The 21894-nt window shown below is 35.0% G+C and overlaps 2 protein-coding genes across 3 annotated transcripts in view; both read left to right on the plus strand.

Annotated features, from left to right (window-relative positions):
- LOC106974551 (serine/arginine repetitive matrix protein 3) overlaps window positions 1-11207 on the plus strand; it is a 51573-nt gene extending 40366 nt beyond the window's left edge. The window contains exon 3 of the mRNA XM_027077523.2: window positions 8913-11207. Coding sequence (XP_026933324.2) covers window positions 8913-8922 — 10 coding nt within the window. The 3' untranslated portion in view covers window positions 8923-11207. The remainder of the gene's footprint in view (window positions 1-8912) is intronic.
- NRIP1 (nuclear receptor interacting protein 1) overlaps window positions 8913-21894 on the plus strand; it is a 49076-nt gene continuing 36094 nt past the window's right edge. For both annotated transcript variants that reach the window (XM_027077524.2, XM_053220665.1), the window contains exon 1: window positions 8913-9037. The gene's annotated coding sequence lies outside the window, so the exon portion shown is untranslated. The remainder of the gene's footprint in view (window positions 9038-21894) is intronic.

Genomic DNA, 21894 nt, shown 5'->3' on the forward strand with positions numbered 1-21894 from the left:
ACATTCTGGGTACCAAAATTTTCTTTGTCCGTGTGCTTCGTGGTATTGCAATCTTACTTTTCCTTATTGTATTTACAAATGAAAGGAGATTTTTAATTATAATATAGTTGAATTTATTAATCACATGCTTTATGGTTAACCCTTTCTGTGTCTTAAGTTTTAAACTTTTTTTCATACTCTGAGTTCATAATGATAGTCTCTTATGTTTTATTTAAAAAAATAGTAAAGACTTGTCTTCTCTACCTAAAATTTTAATCTCTGGAATTTATTGTTTCTATATTATACAAGCATGGTCTAGTTTCTTTTTCCCCCCAAATGAATAACCAATTCTCTCAGCACTGTTGAATGATTCCTCCTTTCTTCAATGATTTGCAGTGTGACTTTTGTCAAATATCGTTTTTCTTATATGTGAAGGTCTGTTTCTTTTCCAACAGTTTGTTTCTTTTCCAAAAACACACTAATTTCATTAGGACAGCTTTATGATAGATCTCAGTATAGGCAGGGCCAGTTCCCTACTGGATTCTATTTCTGGTTGGATGGCTTGTCCATTTGGGCTTTGGTGCTCCACTGTGAATTTTAGAATCAAGTTATAAAACCTTTTGGATTTCAGTTGGCATTGCATTAAATATATTAGTCCAATTTGGGGAAAAAAAATCATCATTTTATGATACAGAGTTTTTCTATCATATCATGAACGTGGTATGTCCTCTTATTTATTTAGCTTGTATTTAATGTCTCCCAGTATATTTTCAAGTTACTTTTATTCTTAGATATATTTTGTTGTTGGATGTTTTTAAAATGTTATTTTCTGTTTGTTACTGGTTTGTAAAAATACAGTTGACTTTTAAAAAATGATTTATAATTAGCCACCATGAACTGAACATTAACATACCTGTTTAAATAAATGTTAGACATGCCCAAAAGCGAATAGCAAGATTAGAAATCTAGATTTTTACTCTGAAATTTCTTTTGATGTTTTAATAAATCCTAGGTTAATAGTCCTCTTTTAAATAGATTTATTGAAATACAGTTCACATACAATAAAATTTACCCATTTCAAGTGTTCTTTGTAGTCACGCAGGTATGCGACCAACACCACCATCCATCTGATTTATGAACATTTTCATGACCCTAATAAGAAACTCCATACCCATTAGCAGTCACTCCCCATTCCTGTCCTTCCTCACTCCCAGCCCTAGGCAACTAGTATGAATCTGTTTTCTGTTTCTGAATTTGCCTATTCCGGATATTTCACATGAATGGAATCATAATACATGGGTTTTTTTGTGACTGGCTTCTTTCACTCAGTATAATAATTTTCAGGGTTCATCTATGTTGTAGCATGTATCAATACCTCATCTTTTTTTTTTTTTTTTGGCTGGATAATATTCTATTGTATTGTATATATCATATTTTGTTTACCCATTCATTAGTTGATAGACACTTAGATTGTTTCCAGTTTTGGGTCATTATGAATCATGCTGTTATGAACATGCAGATACAGATATTTATATGGACATAAGTTTTCATTTCTCTTCTATTTATACCTAGGGGTTAGAATTTCTGGGTCATATGGTAATTCTATGTTTAACTTTTAAGGAACTGCCAAACTGTTCTCCTTAGCAGTTGTACCATTTTACATTTCCACCAGCAGTATGAGAGAGATGAATAGTCCTCTTAAAACTGCTTTTGAATTCTCTAAAAAGTAATTGTTATACATTAGGTTTATCATTAAGTATGATTATTATTTTAAATAAATGAGAAAAATGGCAATTTATTTTAATATCAGATTCATTTTATGCATCTGTATAGAATGTATCCTTTTTACGATTATGGGTAGAATATATCCTTTTTATTTTTTACAGCCTTATTGAGGTATAGTTTCCATACCATACAGTTCACTCATTCTCATTGTTCAGTTTGGGGATTTTGAGTCAATTTATTTAGATGTGCAACCATCACCACAGTCTAGTTTTAGAACAGTTTCATAGTTCCAACGGGTTCCTTCATGCTTGTTGCAGTTAATTTCTGTTCTCTTCTCCTGTCCCAAGAGATGATCTGCTTTCTTTCTCTGTAATTTTGGCTTTTCTAGACATTTTACATATAAATGGAACCATCCAAAAAACAGCTATAAATCCAGCTTCCTTCCCTGAGCATTATGTTTCTTAGGTTTATCCTTGTTGCATGAATTATTAATTTATTTCTTTTTTTGGTCGCTACTTTATGCTCATCCCTTCACCAGTTGATGAATATTTGGGTTGTTTACAGTTTGGGGCTATTATGATTGATGCTGCTCTGATCATTTGCATACAAATGCATATGTTTTCATTCCTCTTGGTTAGATATCCAGGAGTGAAATTGCTGGGTCATATGTTTAAGTATATGGGTATGTTTCACTTTTTAAGAAATTGCCAAGCTGTTTTCCAGAGTGGCTATGCCATTTTACATTCTCATCAGCAATGTATGAGGATTTCACTTTCTCCCTATCCTCCCAACCTTTAGATTTTTCAGTTAAAAAAAAATATATATAGCTATTTTAATGAGTTGTCTAGTGGAATTCCATCGTGGTTTTATTTGCATTTCTCTATTAGGTAATGATGATGAACATCTTTTTGTATGTTTACTACACACTTATGTGTCTTTGGTGAGATGTCTTCAGATATTTAGCCCATTTAAAAAAAATTGTTTTATTCTTCTTCAAGTCTTGAGGGTTTTAATATGTTAGATACCACTTCTTTATCATGTATATCATGTATGATTTGCAAATATTTTATATTATTATGTGGTTTGTCTTTTATGTAAATTATGTCTTTTGAAAATTTTTTCAAGTCCCAATTGTCCATTTTTTGTTTGTTTTTTAATGGATTACACCTTTGTTGCCATGTTTAAGAATTTTTTCCCTGACATAAGGTCACAAGATTTTTTCCTGTGCCTCTTAGAAGTTTTGTAGTTTTAGTTCTTATAATTCGAGTTATGATCCATTTCAAGTTCTGATTTTTGTATGTTGTGAAAGATTTACACTTATTTGTCTTTTTATTGTTGTGTATGATTTTTCACCTGTTCCAGCATCATATATTAAAAAGACTGTTCTTTCCTCATTGAAACACTATGGCACATTTGTTAAATTCAAATGACTATGAATGTGAGAGTTTATTCTGGGCTCTATCCTATTTCATTATCTGTATGTCTATCTTTATGCCAATATCACACTGTGTTGGTTATTACAGCTTTATAGTAAGTTTTAAAGTTAGGTAGTATAAGTCCTAAAGCTTTAGTCTTCTTTTTCAAAATTGTTTTGGATATTCTCAATCCTTTATACTTTCATATGTATATCAGAATCAATTTCTACAAAAAAGAAAGCATGGTAGAAATTGATAGATTTATTTTTTTATTTTAATTCCAGTATAGTTAACATACAGTGTTATATTCGTTTTAAGTGTACAATGTAGTGATTCAACAATTCTGTATATAACCCCATGTTTATCACAAGTGTACTCCTTCATCCCCATCACCTATTTTCACACCCCTCCCCCCCCATTGACCTCCGCTCTGGTAACCATCAATTTGTTCTCAATAGTTAAGAGTTTGTTTCTTCGTTTCTTTCTCTCTCTTTCTCTCTCTCTCTCCCTCCCTCCCTCCCCCTCTTTCTTTTTATCCCCTTGCTCATTTGTTTTGTTTCTTAAATTCCACATGAGTGAAATCATATGGTATTTGTCTTTCTCTGACCAGCTTATCTTACTTAGCATTATACTCTCTGGCTCCATCCATGTCATTGCAAATGGCAAGATTTCACTCTTTTTTTTTTTTTTTTTTTACAGCCAAATAATATTCCATTGTATATAGACAACACATCTTTTTTATCCATTCATCTATTGATGGACATTGGGCTGCTTCCATAATTTGATGATTTTAAACAATGCTGCTGTAAACATAGGGGTGCATGTATCCCTTTAATTAGTACTTTTGTATTTTGGAGGTAAAACCCAGTAGCATGATTATTGGGTTGTAGGATAGTTCTATTTTTAACTTTTTGAGGAACATCCATACTGTATTCCAGCGTGGCTGCACCAGTTTGATTCTCACCAGCAGTGAAAGAGGGTTCCTTTTTCTCCATATCCTCCCCAACACTTGTTGTTTCTTGTTTTTTGGGTTTTTTTTTTTTGATGTTTTTTATTTACTTACTGAGAGAAAGAGAGCATGAGGAGAGAGGGGACAGCGAGAGAGAGGGGGACAGATGATCTAAAGTGGGCTCTGAGCTGATAGCAGCAAGCCCAGTGTGGGACTTGAACCCACAAACACGAGATCGTGACCTAAGCCAAAGTCGGCCACTTAACCAACTGAATCACACAGGCACCCATCTTGTGTTTTTGATTTTGGCCATTCTTAGAGGTGTGAGGGGATATCTTATTGTGGTTTTGACTTGCATTTCCCTGATGATGAGTGATGTTGAGCATCTTTTCATGTGTCTGTTGGCCAGCTGCATGTCTTGTTTGGGAAAATGTCTGTTCATTTTTTCTGCCTATTTTTTAATTGGATTATTCATTTTGGGGGGGGTGTTGATTTGTAGAATTGCTATCTTAACAACATTGTCTTCTAATCCGTGAACATAGAATGTATCTTTGTTTATTTAGATCTTTAATTTCTCTTAACGTTTTCTAGTTTTTCAGTGCACAGGTGTTGCACTTCTTTTGTTAAATTTCTCCTAAGTCTCTTTTTGCACTTTTTGCTGCTATTGTGAGTGGAACTTTAAAAATTTAATTTTTGGATTTATTTTTAGTATATAGAAATGCGATTAATTCTTACATTTGGATCTCATACCCTACAACCTTTCTACATATTCTTAGTAGTTTTTTTTTTTTTTTGTAGATTTCTTATCTACATACAAGGTAATGTTGCCTGCAAATAGAGTTTTAACTTTTTCTTTTCCTGTCTATGTGTCTTTAAATTTCTGGCCTGATTGCAATGAGTAAAGTCTCAGAGTGGTATCTAGAGCAAATGTCTTACCTCTTTACCAGCGTGATAGAGCAAAGCATTCAGTCTTTCACCATTAATTATGGTGTTAGTTGTAGATATTTGTCTCAAAAAGAAAGGGTTGTTTTCACACTGAAACAATCAATTAATTGTTTGTTTCACACTGAAACAATCAATTAATATAGCTTAATATAACGTAGTAATCCATTAATGATAGAATAAAGGATAAGAACCCCATTAAGCATCTCAGTAGATGCAGATAAAAGAAAACAAGGAAACAGAAAACAAAATAAAGAGTTTAAACAAAGTAAGAGGTAGAGAGGAAGCTACTTTCCATAAAGTGATAAGGAGAAGCTTCTCTGAGGAAATGACATTTAAACTGATATCTAAACAACCTGAAGGTCCTAATCATGCAAATAACACAGTGAAGAGTAGTTTCGCACTTGGAATCTTGTTCCCTTTGTAATTCCAACACCTAGCACAGTCCCTAGCCCCTAGAATTTGTTCAACTTAACAGATAGTTTAGAACCTTGCTTTCTTAGCATCACATGCATTCCTTTTACCATCTTTATCATTAAATATTATTTGAAATAATATATTTTGATGATTGCATAATATTCTACAGAAATACTTCTTTTCTACAATTCTAACAAAGTTATTTAAATGTTTTCTTATTCATAGAAATGCTTCCTATCTTCATAGTTCAAAACACCTGGCACATTCAGTTTCACTGACTTGGACTTAAGACTGAATTACTCATCTATTGATATAAGACAGTTTTAATCTGTGAGAGGTGTTTCTTTTATATTATCTTTTGCTAATTTTTATTTAAATACTTATTAATCTTTCACATGATCCTGTTAGCTCAAAGGGGTTAAAACAATGTTTTAATAGAGACCAGCCATTAAACATTAATACAAACTATTCTAGAATGTGGCACCGTATCAGACACAGATTGTGAGCTCTGGATATTTTTTACTCTTTACATGGAAAATGTAGTCATGAACTTCATATACCATTCTCCAGTGTTTTTGCCCTACTTTAATTGAAACCATTGTAGGTGGGTTACACCAGAGAAGAGTCAGATTTATGTTCCAGAGAACTGCCAAGGCCCCATCTTGGTTCCAAGTAAAATATACCAGAGTTTGAATTTCACTTTAAGCTTTTACTGGTTTTATGATTTGGGGTAACTTAAACTTAGTTTCCTCATCTATAAAGTGGGGTTGATAACAGTTCTCTCATAAGGTTGTTTTAAAGATGGTGTATAGAGAGAGGTTAGTGGAGTCCTGATACACAATAAGTGTCCAGAAAACAAGAGCTTTTTAGTCTCTCGTAGTCATGGAGGTGATGGTTGGAGTAGTAACTACAAGGGTTTCTTATGCTTCAAGACCTCATCAGCAGATGCTGACCAGCTTCTTCATAATGTGCCTCTGAAGATGTTTACTGATACTTTTGTGAGGAGTTGGTCATTTTCTTCACTGAATATAATATACTTGGGGTTGTTCGGAGACTATTTCTTGTCTGCACATGTACCAAAAGAGATTTGGCCCAAAAGGTGGTATTTTAAAGTACCGTTAAGTTAGATCTTTTGACATCAAACTTGTAAGTCACTATTTGCAGCATTCATAAATGTAGTTATGGGTTCTACTTTTTTTTTTTTTTTTCCAAGAAGAAATGCAACTGAAAACTGAGTAATCAAATTCTTGAATTTCAGTGCTTTAGTAGGTAATGTTGACCAGGGACAAGATGAGGTTGCCTGGGTATAGCTTCTGAGGTTGGGCCTGGGAATTTAGGACGTCCCTAAGGCCCCTAGCATATTCAAATGAGAATACTAATATAGTAGCAAATATGGGTATTTTTAAATTCACGTGTAAATCACTGCCTTCTAGTTATACATAATCAGAAGTGATTGTCCCCTATTCCTCTTAGAATTCGTACCAGAGTTGATAGTTAAGACTCCATTTAAATCCAAGATCTGTAATATTGGGACATGACATTTACCTAGTCTTGCTCATTGTCTGTTTCCCCTTCTATAAAATGGGATAATGCCTTCTCTGCTTGTTTCACTGAGTTATGAAGATCAAATGAGGTCATGCCCATGAAAGTGCTTTATAACTGGTAAATCACTTGGCTACTAATTATTACTCCAGTTCATCCTGTCAGACCTGCCCTTTTCTCACTACTGTTGGCTAGGTCACTGGTGGAGGTGACGTGATAGCTCAAAACTCTGTAATGTACACCCCCTCTGAGGAGTATTTTACTTGTACAAGTTTTACTTGTACTAGGGAGTGGACACTTGTAGACTGCTGCTGTTTTCATCCTTGAATTTGTTTTATTGATTACCAAAGTAATACATGTTTATTATAAAGAAACTAGGAAATATAAATCAGCAAAAAAGGAAAAATAAAAATTATCTCTAAATGAAATAATTGCTGCATTTATTTTCATATACTTTTGAAACACATTCAGTTTACTGAACATAATGCTGTGTTTCCTGTTTTTATCACTTACTATGTAATAAGTTATATATGATGATATACTATAATTTTTTATGTAGTATTTTAGTGTATACATAGTATCTCACCATGTAATATACGAAAATTTCCCAGACTTTTTATTTGGAGATTCAATGGCTGTTTTCAATGGTTTCTACTATTATAAAGAACGTATATTATGACATCCTTATGGCTAAATACTTGTATATATCCTCATTAGGATAAATCCTTGACTTGGAATTGCTACATCAAGGAGCATACAACATTTTAAGAAATTTAATTTTTTATAGCTTTATTGAGTTATAATTGACATCCAATAAACTGCACGTATTTAAGGTTTACAGTTTGATCAATTTTGACATATGTACATACGCATGATATGTACATACGCATGATCCACAATTAAGGTAGTGTTCTTTTGTAATCCCTCCTTCCTGTACCTTCCCACCCCTGTATCCCCAGGCAACCACTGAAATGTTTTCTCTCCCTCTTGATTACTTTGCATTTTCTACAGTTTTATGCAAATGAAATTATACCCTATGTTTTCCTTTTTGTCTGTCTTCTTGCACTCAACATGATTATTTTGAAACTCATCCATGCTGTTGCTTATATCAACAGTGCATCCTTTTTTGTTGCTGAGTAGTAAATGTTTCATTGTATAGGCATACCGTAATTTATTTACGTACTGATAGGCATTTGAGTTGTTTCCAACAACTTTATTTAAAATAAACTTGCTTTGGGGCGCCTGGGTGGCGCAGTCAGTTAAGCGTCCGACTTCAGCCAGGTCACGATCTCGCGGTCCGTGAGTTCGAGCCCTGCGTCAGGCTCTGGGCTGATGGCTCAGAGCCTGGAGCCTGTTTCCTATTCTGTGTCTCCCTCTCTCTCTGTCCCAAAAATAAAAATAAAACGTTGAAAAAAAAATAAAGTTGCTTTGAAGATTGGGGCACAAGTCTGTCTATGAACATAAGTCATTTGATATCTATTACAAATTTTGTGCTAGGAAGGTTACATAAATAGTATTTTGTAACAGAAAAAGCTTAATATGAGAAAAAAACTATATATATTTTTTCTTTTTATTTTTCTGTTTTGAAAATACACCTTTGGAAGGATTTAGAATTTTTAGTTGTAACTTAATTGAATTGATTTGACTGAAATTTAAAATTAACAGAGGTTATAAGTATATCCGAAACAATTATAAACCTTTTCACAGTTTGTTTTCTTGAAGCATCTACTTTTATCAAATGTATTGTCTAGAAAGCAAAGATCTGTTGCTCTCCTTTAATGAATGATTCATATTTCATAAAACCATATTTCTCTCTTAAATGCCTATTTCTACATGGAACTTGAACAAGAAAAGATACTGGGAAAAGTTTACAGAACTTCACACAAGATATTCCAGAATCTGGTTTGGAATAGATGCAAAACTATCTTTTTCCTTTTCCTCAGATGCACGTGAGACTGAAGGAGGAACAGGGAATCTGAAGACTCCAGATGACAGGAGAGCTACTTTTCAACAGCCTTCTCGATTTCCTTTCTCAGAAAGTAGATACAAACCTTGTTGGAGACAGATGGTGAGAATATTTTTCCTGCATTCTTAAGGCTTAATCAATGTAATTTTAATATATTTTGGACCATAATTTCTTAGTTATAAATTAGCTCGTAGTCACCAGATTTATATTTTGTGTTATATCTGTGCAAATTATTTCATTAAGCACAGTGTGGTTTAAAACAAAACAGTGAGTAAGATATAGTCTAAGGAGCTTACAGCGAAAGGAGATAAATAAATTTTATCAAGCAGTAGAAAGAAGTTAAATGCCCTAAGAAAGACACAAGAGATTCTTCAGAATTCAAAGGTATAGATTACTTCTGGAGAGGGACTGAGAAGCTTGAAATCAGAAATATTAGTTGTGCTGATGATAATTTGTTTTTACCAAAAACCAGAGAAAATGGACAGTTAATATAAAACCCGAAATAGCAATCTGATTTCAGATAAAAAGTTAATTATTGTTTTGAGGAAAAATAGAAGCATGTTTGGTTATTGTGGTTTTATCACAATCTGAGTCAATGATTACTTTTTGAATTATATAAAATGGTTACCTCTTACAAGGCAGATAGTATATTAGCATTTCTGAGATGTGATAAAATAATCTGATTAAGTTACCACAAGTAGGTGGGCAGTACGACAGAAAGAGATGGGCAAGTGGTTAATTCTACTTGGATTAGCACTCGTGTTATCTCGTATAGCTACAGCCTAAATGAATTTGTCATGTCTTAAGCTCTAGCACTTTGCACTGCTTACGCCTGGACAGAAGCACTTCGAGTAAACTGGGAAAGGACATAGTGATGAATTATTGTGCTCATAATTAGTTGTGAAGAGTTCACTTTCAATTAGCTAGCTGAAAATTCTCGTTAGAAGAAATCAGATAGGAAATCCTAAAATTCATGGTATTTTAATGGACCCTGATGTTTCTAAAGGGGGATGGCAACTTTGAGCCAGATTTTTTCCTTATTTTATGTGTGAGATGGTGGGCACAGTGCTAATACAAATTCCTGTTTCCTGACTATTCTGAGTATATTCAGAACACCCAGGGATTAAGTTATTTAATTATTCTTCTTATTTTTTTGTTTTAAGCATTCTCTTTGTTCTTTTTTGTAATTTAAGTAGGAAAATCTTTAAACCATTGTATTTGTCAAATAAAAGGACTATACAGTTACTAATAATTTTTTGGTTTGCTAGTCATTCCTCACATATTCTTATATTATTTTTTCCTCTAAATTGAGATTTTAAATCGACCAGAGTTTTATTTGTTAAATGCTAAGAGTTCTTTCATTCAGGTATAATTATGTGTTAATGACTGATAGTCCAAAATCTGCTTTTATTATTTGATGAGCATAGTTGTTACTGCGCTCTAATTCTCAACTTTTAATTTTGCTAAAATGAAAATTATAATCATGCATATTCTTGTGACCCACAAGATATAATTAGTTTGTTGTTCTTAATTTGTCAACGCCCTTGTTTTACCAAGTAACCAACAACCACTTATGACAGTTGGATAAATAAATCATAGATAGCCAGCTGGCAAATTTACATAGCCAAAAAGTTGTCCTTGAAAATGATCAAATTTAGATCTTTTCTCCCAGATAGAAAAGACAGATTATTTTGAGTGTACAATGAATAGTTTGAAAGCATATAAAAATGAGCTATTAGTGATGATCACTTATGTACATTTAAATTTTTTCAAGATTTAAAAAATGAATATATGTTCAATATGTGTTTTCTAAAATATGTTTTGTTAAACAATTCTTTGTTTTGAACTAAAGGTCCATGGTCAAATAAATTTGGAGAAGTTGTTATAATATATCTTTTCAGTAGGCATTCTGTTAGTCAGCCGTTGGATTCTTAGTTTCCAAAGGAGGATTTTTATATATCTCAGAAGACTAGTATTCGATAGAATACAGTTGAAGAGTGTGAATTAATATATTCCATGAGGTTTTACTATCATCTGTCCATTATACAGCTACCCTCCAGAAACAGGTATGTCATATTTTTAAGTAGAGTAATGTTCTTGTGAATGAGAGGCCAAAGAGGGTGATAAGGAAAAGGAAAAAGAATTTGATTCAATGAATATTGCAAATCATATAAAGTATGAAGTGTTTATAAAGCTTCTCCGTGCCTTAGGCCAGATTTCCTTTGCTCACTTGTCAGCTCTGTCTTTTGAAAAAAAAACAAAAAACAAAAACTTATCCCATATAAATTACAAAATAAAATCACCTTCTTTAATGTTTTATAGGACTCCATATACTTTCTGTGCTCTTTTTATTTCAGAGTGCAACATTTATTAGCTATTTTTGGTAAGTGTTGGTAATACAAAAAACAGTGACCATCTCGGGTGGAATTAGATAATTGACCATAAATCAGTTTAGCTTCAAATACTCATTTTCTCACTAAGTGGAGTTTTTATTGTTATATCTTATGATTTCTCCCTGGGAAGAGTTCTTTAATGTATATATTTTTCTTCTAGTTCAATTAAATTGTTGATAACTATTTCAGTAGATTTTATGTCAGATATAGAAATGTCTGTATGAAGACACAAAAATGGCCAGTGAGTGATTCAGCTGGTTCTAACAGATTGGGTTACCAGGTTGGTCAGTCTAGTTGTCTACATGGAATGCCTTCCCCAAACTTTATAAAACATGCCTCATAGTAAGGTTTTTAATTTAAGAAATAACACTTTGAAAAAGTGCTTAAACTCCTACACAACGTTTTCAGTTGATAACATGGTACTGGTGAAACCAAGATCAATCCAGAATCTAGGGGAGTTATTTTAGTTGGAATCAATTCCCATAAATTAACTTGGCTTTCTCAACTGATGTTTCCTTAGTTTTGTGGACATCCTGGGCAAGAAAATGTGGATGCTGGGCTTAAATGAAGCATTAATTACCAACGTTGCTTCCACTCCCTCTTTAATTTCCTTTCCCACAGCCAGCATTTTGTCTCAGAGTGCATTTCTCATCTGGAGTGTTTGTGCTAGAAGCCTCCTTACTTATGCCTTTGCCTCCACAGCCACTACATTTTCCTAAAACTTCCAGTTCACTCCTGTTACTAGTCTGATAAAGTAATTCAGCAATCCCAATAGCATAATGACCATAAGAAAGTAACAGGTCTTCCTTAATCCTAATACACTGTTACAATGGGAAACGTTAGTATAATTAACATTTTGCTGAACTTGGTGTCTTTAAAGAATTGGCTTTTTTTTAAGTCTTTTACTTAATACCTTTAGTAAGCTTTACCTAATACCTTTAGTAAGTTAATGATATTAACGAACATCATTTTGAGAGGAAAATTCTCCACTATACCAAGCCACCATGTCAACTCGGGGTTTTTCTGTCCCATGAAAGGTGGCAAATGAAATAATTAAAATAATTTTAAAATGTGTTGATCAGAGTGTCAATTCACTTTCTCTTCTTACACAGACCCTGGTCGTCTTCACTTAAAATAACTAGGGAACCTGATATTCTCCTTGATTCTCTGCTATCTTTGCCCATCAATCACATGACCTGCGGTTTGCACTTCTGAAATTAGTGTGATTCTAACAGTAGGGTTTATGCCCTTCATCTAGATGACTAGAATTTCCCCATTCTGGATTAGAGATATGCCAGTAATTTTCAAACCCCATTTATTTTCTTTTCTTCATTTACTTGTAGAGAGATTATTGACAGTACTGTCCATGCAAGCTCCAGCATGAAGCTTTTCTCTCTAGTTTACTGCCCCTCTGTCCCACCATCTTGCAGCCTATTCTCCAAGGTCCTCAAAATATCTGTGGTGAAGAACCAGCTTTTGTTTTCACTTCATTTTTTTTTTAAACAAATTACTTTCATTGTATTTTTTAAAAGTTTCTCTCTACAACAGGTTGGATATTAAGAAAAAGACATACAAATTATAAATCCAGATTTTTCATCACTGAATTCAACAGATAACCTCAAATTACTTTATCAAATTCCATAAAACTTCCTAATTACTCACAGTTTCTGTTACTTGAGTAGATTACCTAACATTTCTAAAACATACTGTGTGTTGTTGGGCTTCCCTGCTGGGACTGATGCTCCTCCCACTGCTTAAAGAGAGCCTTTTAACTTCTGTTCCATTTGGCAAAGCCTTGATTATTGCCAGTCAATTCACATGCCACCTCGATGGTGTGCCTTCACAACTAGCAGACACGTTCCCTGCCTGTCTTCTTCCCAGTAATTTGCCCTTCCATTTTTTTTTTTTTTTAGCTGTGTCCATACCTTTTCTGTTACTAGTATCTCACCATGTTGTGGACTATATTTTTTCTGACAGGATGGTGAGCCTACCAAGGGCTAGTTTGTCACTTAGTTATCCTTCTGTCTTCAGTTCTCAATGCATAGCAGCCTCTTTATAAATATCTGTGGATTTGTTACTTCTTGCATGGTAAATTCAGAAGAGGAGTGACTGCACAAAAATAGTAGATATCTCTTACCCTCTTTAGTCTACTAATTTTCTTTTTTAAAAGATCGTTTTTTTGTTTTTTGTTTTCTTCCCCCACCTGGGTCTTTGAGACCTGTCTGCACAGAGAACAGTATTTATCTGGCATTGTTAAAAGTATAAATTGTTGAAAATTAGAAAGTAGCGATATTGTTTGAAGATTGAAACCAAGATTGTGAAGTTCTTGACTCTATGTCAGTAGACTAGCAACAGTTCTCGAACTTTTCAGTCTCAGGACCCCTTTAGGCTTTTAAATTATTGAGGACCCAAAAGAGCTTTTCTTTATGAGGGCCATATCAACCAATATTTGCCATATTAGAAATTAAAACTGAGAGGGGCACCTGAATAACTCACCAGGTTGAGCATCCAACTCTTGATTTCAGCTCAGGTCGTGATCCCAGGGTCATATAGGCCTCCACGCTAAGCATGGAGCCCGCTTGAGATTCTCTCCCTCTCTAAAGAGAGCTCACGTATTCTCTCTCTCTCTCAAATTAAAAAAAAAAAAAAAAAAAAATTTTAAAGACATTACAACTGACAAAATATTTAAAACTCAAGAATATACAAGGCTATGTTCCTTTAGTCATTAACACATTATCAGTAACACACATCACTTACTTCTGTGTACATTCATGAGAGAAAGAGACAACAAGCAGGTAACAGGTTGTTATTATGAAAGTAGTTTTGACTTCACACACCTCCTAAGAGGTGCTTTAAGAATTTTTTCTTTACAGGAATTAACTTGTCTAATTGCCAACAGAGTATTCTCTATTGTTATTTAAATAATGTTGTATCCTACTTTTCGTGTTTGCAGATTAGTAATTTTTTTTTTTAATCTGCAAGGCTTATCATATTACCCATCCTCATACGAATGTCTAGACATAAAATGTGCTGCAAAGTATTACAGGTAGGATGGAGATGCTTACTCAAGGAAAAGTCATTTTATTTGTAGATACTTGGGGAGGTCATCACTAGTTGTGCCCTGTCAGTACCCTGCTTTCAATTGCTAGACCTTTTTATGACCTGTGGACTTCCAAACACTTCTCCTGTGATGGATTCTTCTTACTTTAGAGGGTTTGGTGATTTGGTCATTTTCTTCATGGTTTCACAGAGTAAAGTTTACTTCTTCAGGGAAATGAGAAATATTCCCTTCAGAATCTTTCTTCTTCTCTCCTTTGTTTGACCTTCCCCTCTACTTGCCTCAACCTGATCCCTGATGCTGGCTTTCCTTTTCTGAGAGTACAGTCTGCTCTCTGGCAGATAGTTTCTTGGCTCTAGTGACTCCTGTTCTTTTTCACTCCCTACCCTCTTACCTTGGCTGATACTCTGTTAAATTCTTTCTGAGGTCTTAGCAGGGACAGTCAGTCTCTGGAGTATTTGACGACTCTCTTCAAATTGCACGGGTACTGGGTCTTCCCAGAGAGTTCTGAGATTTCATTGCGTACCTTGTCAGCTGCATGGGGATACCAAGATGGCTGCTGGTTGGGACTTAATTCACTAACAGCTTAATATTCTTTGTACTTGTAGTCTGTTAACTGTGTAATGGTGTCATGGTGTGAACTATAATTTAGGGACTTATCGTTATAAGTGATCCACTAGAAGTACAAAGCTGATAGAATGTTGGGGACTTTTTATTTTTTAATTCTGAGTTCTAAACATAGTATACACAGAATAAATGTTTGCTGAGTTAATTTTATTCTCATTAGTGTTGATGGAACTCTTTATAATGTGGGAGCTCCAGCAACCACATTATGGTTTAAGCCAGACATCTGTCTCTTATGGCCAAGGGAAGATACCTTCACACTATTCTGAAAAGTTACATGTTCCTGCCTTAATAGGCAAAAATCCTTACTTGATATTTAATGAAGAGTGTTATTTTAAATGTACAAAATTCAAATCTCCAACAGAATCTGATTCTGACTCTTTGTTAAATACCTCTACAGGAGTTCCTGATTTTCTTGAAACTGTACAAATCATGTCAGCAAGGTGATTTACAAACCTGGGCTTGAGATATGGTTATTATTTTCATAATTTTTTTATTTAATGTGTTTGCTATTAAAAATATCCTATTTTATAGCACTATTTATGTTCTACACATTGCTTTCTAAATATTCAGACCAACCTTTATCGTTTTTTGGAGTTATCTTTTTGTTCAACATTCTTGCCCCTGTCTCATTTGGACCATGTTTCCTGCGCTAGTTCATCTCAGTTTCTCCCCTCCAAGCCGTCAACAACTCTACAACTTTTGTTTTTGTTTTTGACATGCGTTTAATCAGACTATTGCCTGTAACCCTTCCACTGCCCACCAGATAAAGGCCAGCTCCTTGTCATGGCCTTGATTCAAAGTCCTTGGTCCCAATTGCGTTTTCATCCTAATCTCTAGTCACATTGGACCACCCCCCCTTCCTGTCTCACACTCAGCTCTTCCCTGCCTTTGAGTGCTATTTCTGTAACCTAGAGTGGTGCCATTCTCTTCTCCCTGGCCAGCCCTTCCTTGTTTTTTAACCATCACTGACCACCACCTAGGGCACATGTACCTGTGAACTGAAAACCTAGTTACTGCTCACTCTGTGTCCCTAGAGTCCTTTTTTTTTTTTTTAACAGCCTTCAGCCACAGCATTGAGTACAGTATATGCTCTTGTCTCCTTTTGCACAGGGACTAAAGAAATGCGCACGTATGGTTCACTCTCATATATTGTCTGCTTACTAGGTGTTACTTTACCCTTTTCCTGTCCCATTCAGAAAAGTGTGTCTGAATTCAAGTAAGTGAAAGTGTGGTTGTCACTCCGCATAATCTTGGATTTACTTAGCCTATTTTTTTTAAAGGACCTAATTTGCAACCTACCAAACCTTAATAAACTCTGTACCTTTTACTAAATATTCTCTCCGAGTAGTTACATCATACCTTTTATCTGATGATGATGAATTAACATGTTCTAGATGGAAAGGTACTTAAAATGCAGTATCCTAAAGACAGTGATATGGCTGTTTGTTCCTTCGACTACTTCTTGGCAGCATAGCTACTTAATAAACTTTGAAAACATTGCCAGGGAAGACTCGCACCCAGTTCTTGGTTCGTGCATTGGAGATACTACAGCACAGTAACAACGTTTCACACTGATTTTTTTCCTAACAAGGCTGACATTGCTTTGTTCATTTTATGTTCCTTTTCACTATTCTGATTTTTCCCCCTCTTAGCAGTGTATCCATCATGTTAGATATAAGAACTTTGTAAACCTATGATGTGATTTTGTTGACCTGTTGTCATTTTAGTAAGCTCTTTGTAATATGCATGAAGTTTGTGACTTAACCAGCTATGGCTTAGTCCTTAAAAAAAAAAAAAAAGAATTCTAGAGATTAATGTGGATGGAAATGTTTCCTTATTCTTAACCTCTCACTGTGCTACAAATCGAAAAGATAGCAAATAGAGCTTTAAGTTTTACATTCGCTACATTAAAATATGGTCAAGAAAAAAAAAATTGACCCAAATTCTTTAATCAGTGTCACGGGAGGTTTGATTTTGAGAACTAATAGCTGCCCCATCCTTTGTGATTGCTTGCTTACGTAATTTGTTATGAAAGAATGCTTCTAGGTAAACTGTCTCTCCAGAAAGCCTGTGATTTGTTCTGTTCTGCTTAGGAAGGGTTAAGAGGAGACAACATCCTGTCAAAGACCTTGTTTTTAATTTTGCCTCTCACACTGGCACAGATCCTGCTAAGAGCAGCCCAGATTAGTTCGGAAAACCTTTGAAGAGATTTAAGATGTCCTTCAGCTAGTTTGAAGGTTTTTGTCTTGCAAATCCAGTACAAGGGCGCCTGCAGGCATCTCGACCCTTGCTGTGCTGCTGATGCAGCTCAAGGTCACACTAACCCGCCCTGTGACATTCAACAACAAAAAAAAAATTATGCGGTGAAACTGCTTCAGCGTTTAGCCAACCAACAACTTCCTTTAGTGAGGAACTGAGGAAGAAGTCTTTTTTTCCCCTCTTTTTCTTTTTTTGGGGGGGGACTCTGAATTTTTTGCTGTAGGAAATAATCCCGGATTTATGGTGTGTGTGATGACAAGGTCATTTCTTAATTAGAACACATGTAAAGAACAAAGCTAAATGGCTTCAAAACAGCTTTGTAGTTGATGGAGAGGATTTAAATTATTTAAAGAGATAGTCACCCATGTATGATGGAAGCTGAATTCTAAAGGCATTAACTCCTTCTTTCCGGTCTACTTGCCATTTCTTTCTTTGAATTCTTATGTCTGACTTTAGAAGGTTGAATTCTAAACTAAAGAAAATTTATAAATGCCCATTTTTTCACAATGTGAAACATAATTTATGAATCAAATTCTTGGATAAACTTTTAATGGAGAAGTTTTCTTCCCACGACAATTCTCTCCTAGAAACTTCATCAAATGACTTGATTTAGGAGCTAGGAATTATGAACTTTTCCCTCTGGCAACTGTGATTTATTTCTAATGTGTTGGAGGGGGATGAGTGAAGTGCTTTTTATTGCCTCCCCTTGTCTTCCTCACTCTTACCCATTTGTGATGTAGAATTCTAGTTGAGCAATTTATCCCTGCTTCTTTACAAATTATAGCACCTATCATTCAGGTTTCTCAACTTTCAAAGAATCAGCGTGGGAAGATACATGCTTTTTTCCAAGGAAAATAAGGAGCATTAGTTTAAAATGGACTTTAAGAAAGTTGTTTCTGAACATATGTAACTTTTTCAGGGCACGAGGAAACCGTGTCCATAAACGTTAAGCCATGTTGGATTCCCTCTCCTTTGTGGGCCATGTTTGCCCATGTTTGTTCCTTTTCTGCTGCCTCCCAGTGCTAACTACCAAAGACATCCGTTGGATACAGTCCAAGTGGATTGGCTTTCTATGCTTGAGACTCAATGCGTATCACCTCTGCAGGAGCAAAATAATCTGAGTAGTTTAATGTAGTTGTTTTTTTAAAAATATATATCATATAGAGAAGCACGCATTGCAGTTATTTCTTTATACACAGAATCACACTGTGCAGAGAAATTTAACATCAACATAATGATATCAGCCTAACAGCTTTCCCAGAATTCATACCCAGTTGCTTTCGGAGAGGTATTTCCCAGTAAGTGTGATTAAAGTAGCATCGGGGCAAGTACTTTATGAAGATGGATAATATTTGAGGTGTGATTATTTGAACTGGTATTTTCGATTCCGTGGCCCACACTTAAATGTAAGTGTGAGGGGATAGCATGATAGATTGTATAAGAGCAATTTAGAGCTAACTAGACTTACTGTTCTGAAGGATTTTCTTCTAGTCAAGAAATAGTTTATTTGGGTCTTCCAAGAAAAGTAAAAAGGTATGTATACTATTAGGTAATGAGCATTTTAAAGGATTTGAGGCTTATAAAAAAGAAAATGCCAGAGGGAAAATCTACATGCAAGAAAATGCTTAGCGTGACTCTGTACATTCCCTGCCCTTGCCTGGGGTCTGGTATGCCCTTATGTCATGTATGACCCAGGCTCACCTGCTAGTAATTTCTAATTCACTGTCCTAATTCATCGATTTGTTATCACTAATTGTTCTTCATTTACTTCTGTGTAGTTTCCAGTACCTAAAGGGTTGAAAGGTTGCTGTAATTGGCACCCGCAGCTGCTCTTTCTTTTGACAGGGGATAATTTTGCAGCCTATGCTTTGTGTGACAGCTGCCTAATTGGGCATTCTCCCCTTGTAGCAAGCCTGCCTCCTCCAGCCTCCCTGCTGACAAATGGTGGTGGATTATAGATGAGGACACGCTGACCCATTCGACCTTGCTGAGACAGCGGGGAGGGGCCTCCTGCTACTTGAGGGAAGCTTTAGGTCATTTAGAGGACAAGGTCATGAGCCAGGTGGGGAAATGACATGATATCACATGACAGTACCCTGATGACACGGTCAGTGTGTCAAGGACAAATGCATCAGTATCGATTAAACATTATTGCAATACTTCATTGAAGGCCCCAGTATTTCCTAATTGTTCCTGCTGCATTTTTTTTTTTTGAAGAAAAGGGAAGAGTGCAGAATAAGACACATGTTTTTTTATCAGTGTTAAAGCATTTGCGTACATGAAAATAGAGCTGGTTTAGGAAGCCTCCTTTTAAGTTTCTTTGATTATGTAGAGTGTTTTGTTCTTAATTGTTTCTTAGTTTGCAGACCCTTGACTATCAGTACTTTTTAGAGTTATTTGAAAATTAAGGCAAGCAAATGAAAATGAGGTAATATGTGTTGTTAAAACATATTTAACAACTTCTGTCATCACCCTACTCAATGATTGGCATACCTTTTAACATTTTGGATAAAGGAAGAAGCCAAGTGAAAATCCTTCATAGAGAGGAACCTCAGCATTGTGGATTTATGAGATCAAAATTACCACTATGCTACCATAATTATAAAGTGTTTAAGATTTTTTTTTAAGTAACATTTTAAGACCTGGAAATATTTTTTAAATAGGTTGGGGTTATACCTAGTATAAAAACTTTAAGATAAATGAAAATCTTCCAGACATCTTTTCATTATTGGTAATGTGCATCCTTTTCTTGAAGAAGTGGACTTGAGCTATTTTATTGCCTTCTTAAGTTTAAAATTTAAAGAATCTTTGCTGTGTCTGTTAACCCTATGTTAATACCTGAAAGTATAAGTCTATGTACACTGTATTGGATAGTCCAATTTAGAAAAATGCCATGTTTAAAAAACTGAATACTGTCATGCAGAGAATACTGATCATGATCCTCATCTCTGGAAAATCATAATTATTGTTGGGTACTGTTGGATCTAAGCCCCCAGTCCAACAGGAGGTGATTTTATGCTCTGAAATTTAAAAAAAAAAAAAAAGAAAGAAAGAAAGAAAGAAACTATTAGTGGTAAAGTGTGATGAATTAGTTCACCGAAGTAGACACATCTGTATTTTTGTGGCATGTGCGTGGTGTGTGTGTGTGTGTGTGTGCGTGCGTGCGTGTGTGTTTAATTTTGACCGTGCTGTGCATGTGTTAGCTGCTCTCAAGCCCTGACTCAAGCTTGGTGGAGGTTTAATCCTGTGCCCTTGTACACGTAGACTTGATTAGTAGTTGTGGTTATCTCAGCAGAAGACATACCGCCCTCCTCCTAGTATTGGTCGGGACCTGGGCATTGGGGAGTCAAGGCAAAGGAGAAAGAAAAGAGATTTTACATTAGTATTCTATGAAAGCCTTACTGTCTGCAGAACAAATTGATTGCTCCGGTGTACCTGTGCTTGGCACCACTGCTGTGAAAGAAAGGTAGGGTTGTAATCTGTTTTATTGTATTACATATTGTGACACTCCAGGAATATTTAACATGCGCTCTTTCTATGGCACGTGCTTGAAGTCTAAGTAAAGAAAAAGGAAATAAATGAATGGAAAGTATGCAAGAGCAGTGGGCTACAGCTTTGTTTACTTCAATCCATGAGAGTTCATTCGAATAAGATAATTTTGCTGAAAGCGTCACCGGGAACATAACCTGATTGATAACGAAACCCTGTAAAGTGTTCTGAGGCACTAATCTGCTTCACTGCTTGAAACGTGTCAGACGGAGATGAAATTCAAGCTAATATTGTGAGGATTTTAAGCACAAAATGAGTGGGAGAAGTCATGGAGGACCTAGTTGGTTTAGGAAATGATTTTTAATTATGTTTCAGGGTATTACATTGTTAAAGGTCCTCCCTAATGTGGTACAGAGAATGAGAAAAAGAGATTTTCAATTAAAAAGAAAGAAAGAAAAGAAAAAGAGGTAGCCACTATACTACATTAAACTATATTAAGGAAATTAAGAAATGTGTTATTTACTTTATTCTTTTACTAGTTTCATTCATTTGCATAAACACTGTACTGTTTGATTCTGTTTTGGGAAATTGAAACAGTTTTTCTAGTTTTTTTTTTTTTTTTTGGTTTGTTTTTATTTCTGGGAATGTTTTTCAGAGAGAGACTTAACAGTATAAAATTCAGGATTGCTCAGTATGAATTAAATAAATGTTTTAATATTTCACAAAACGGTTGAAATATCTGTGATTGGGATTTGACCCCTTGCCATTTTCAGGCATTCTTGAAATGTTGTAGCTGCACTTTTGAGGTTACATATAAATCTGTACTGTGAAAGGGAGAGGAGATATTCCTCTTGTCCAAGCCCCTTGCCACATTGAACTGCAGGTGCCCTTTGCCTCCTCTGTCCCCATCCTGATCCTTTGATTATAATCGGAACACTTGATTTAGGAAAGAGAGGAAGCAGAATAGCTCACTGATGGAATTAAAGTTGTTTTCCATTGTTTACTTTAACAATGAAATTAGTATATAGCTTTACAGGTTTTACATTACATTTCGCTTCTGTAAATATGTGAGTAATTGTTGTGTATATACTAACTTTATCTCACAAAAACATCCTGATACAGAAGATCAGTGT

The sequence above is a fragment of the Acinonyx jubatus genome, chromosome C2 (assembly GCF_027475565.1).
Source record: "Acinonyx jubatus isolate Ajub_Pintada_27869175 chromosome C2, VMU_Ajub_asm_v1.0, whole genome shotgun sequence".
NCBI classification, from domain to species: Eukaryota; Metazoa; Chordata; class Mammalia; order Carnivora; family Felidae; genus Acinonyx; species Acinonyx jubatus.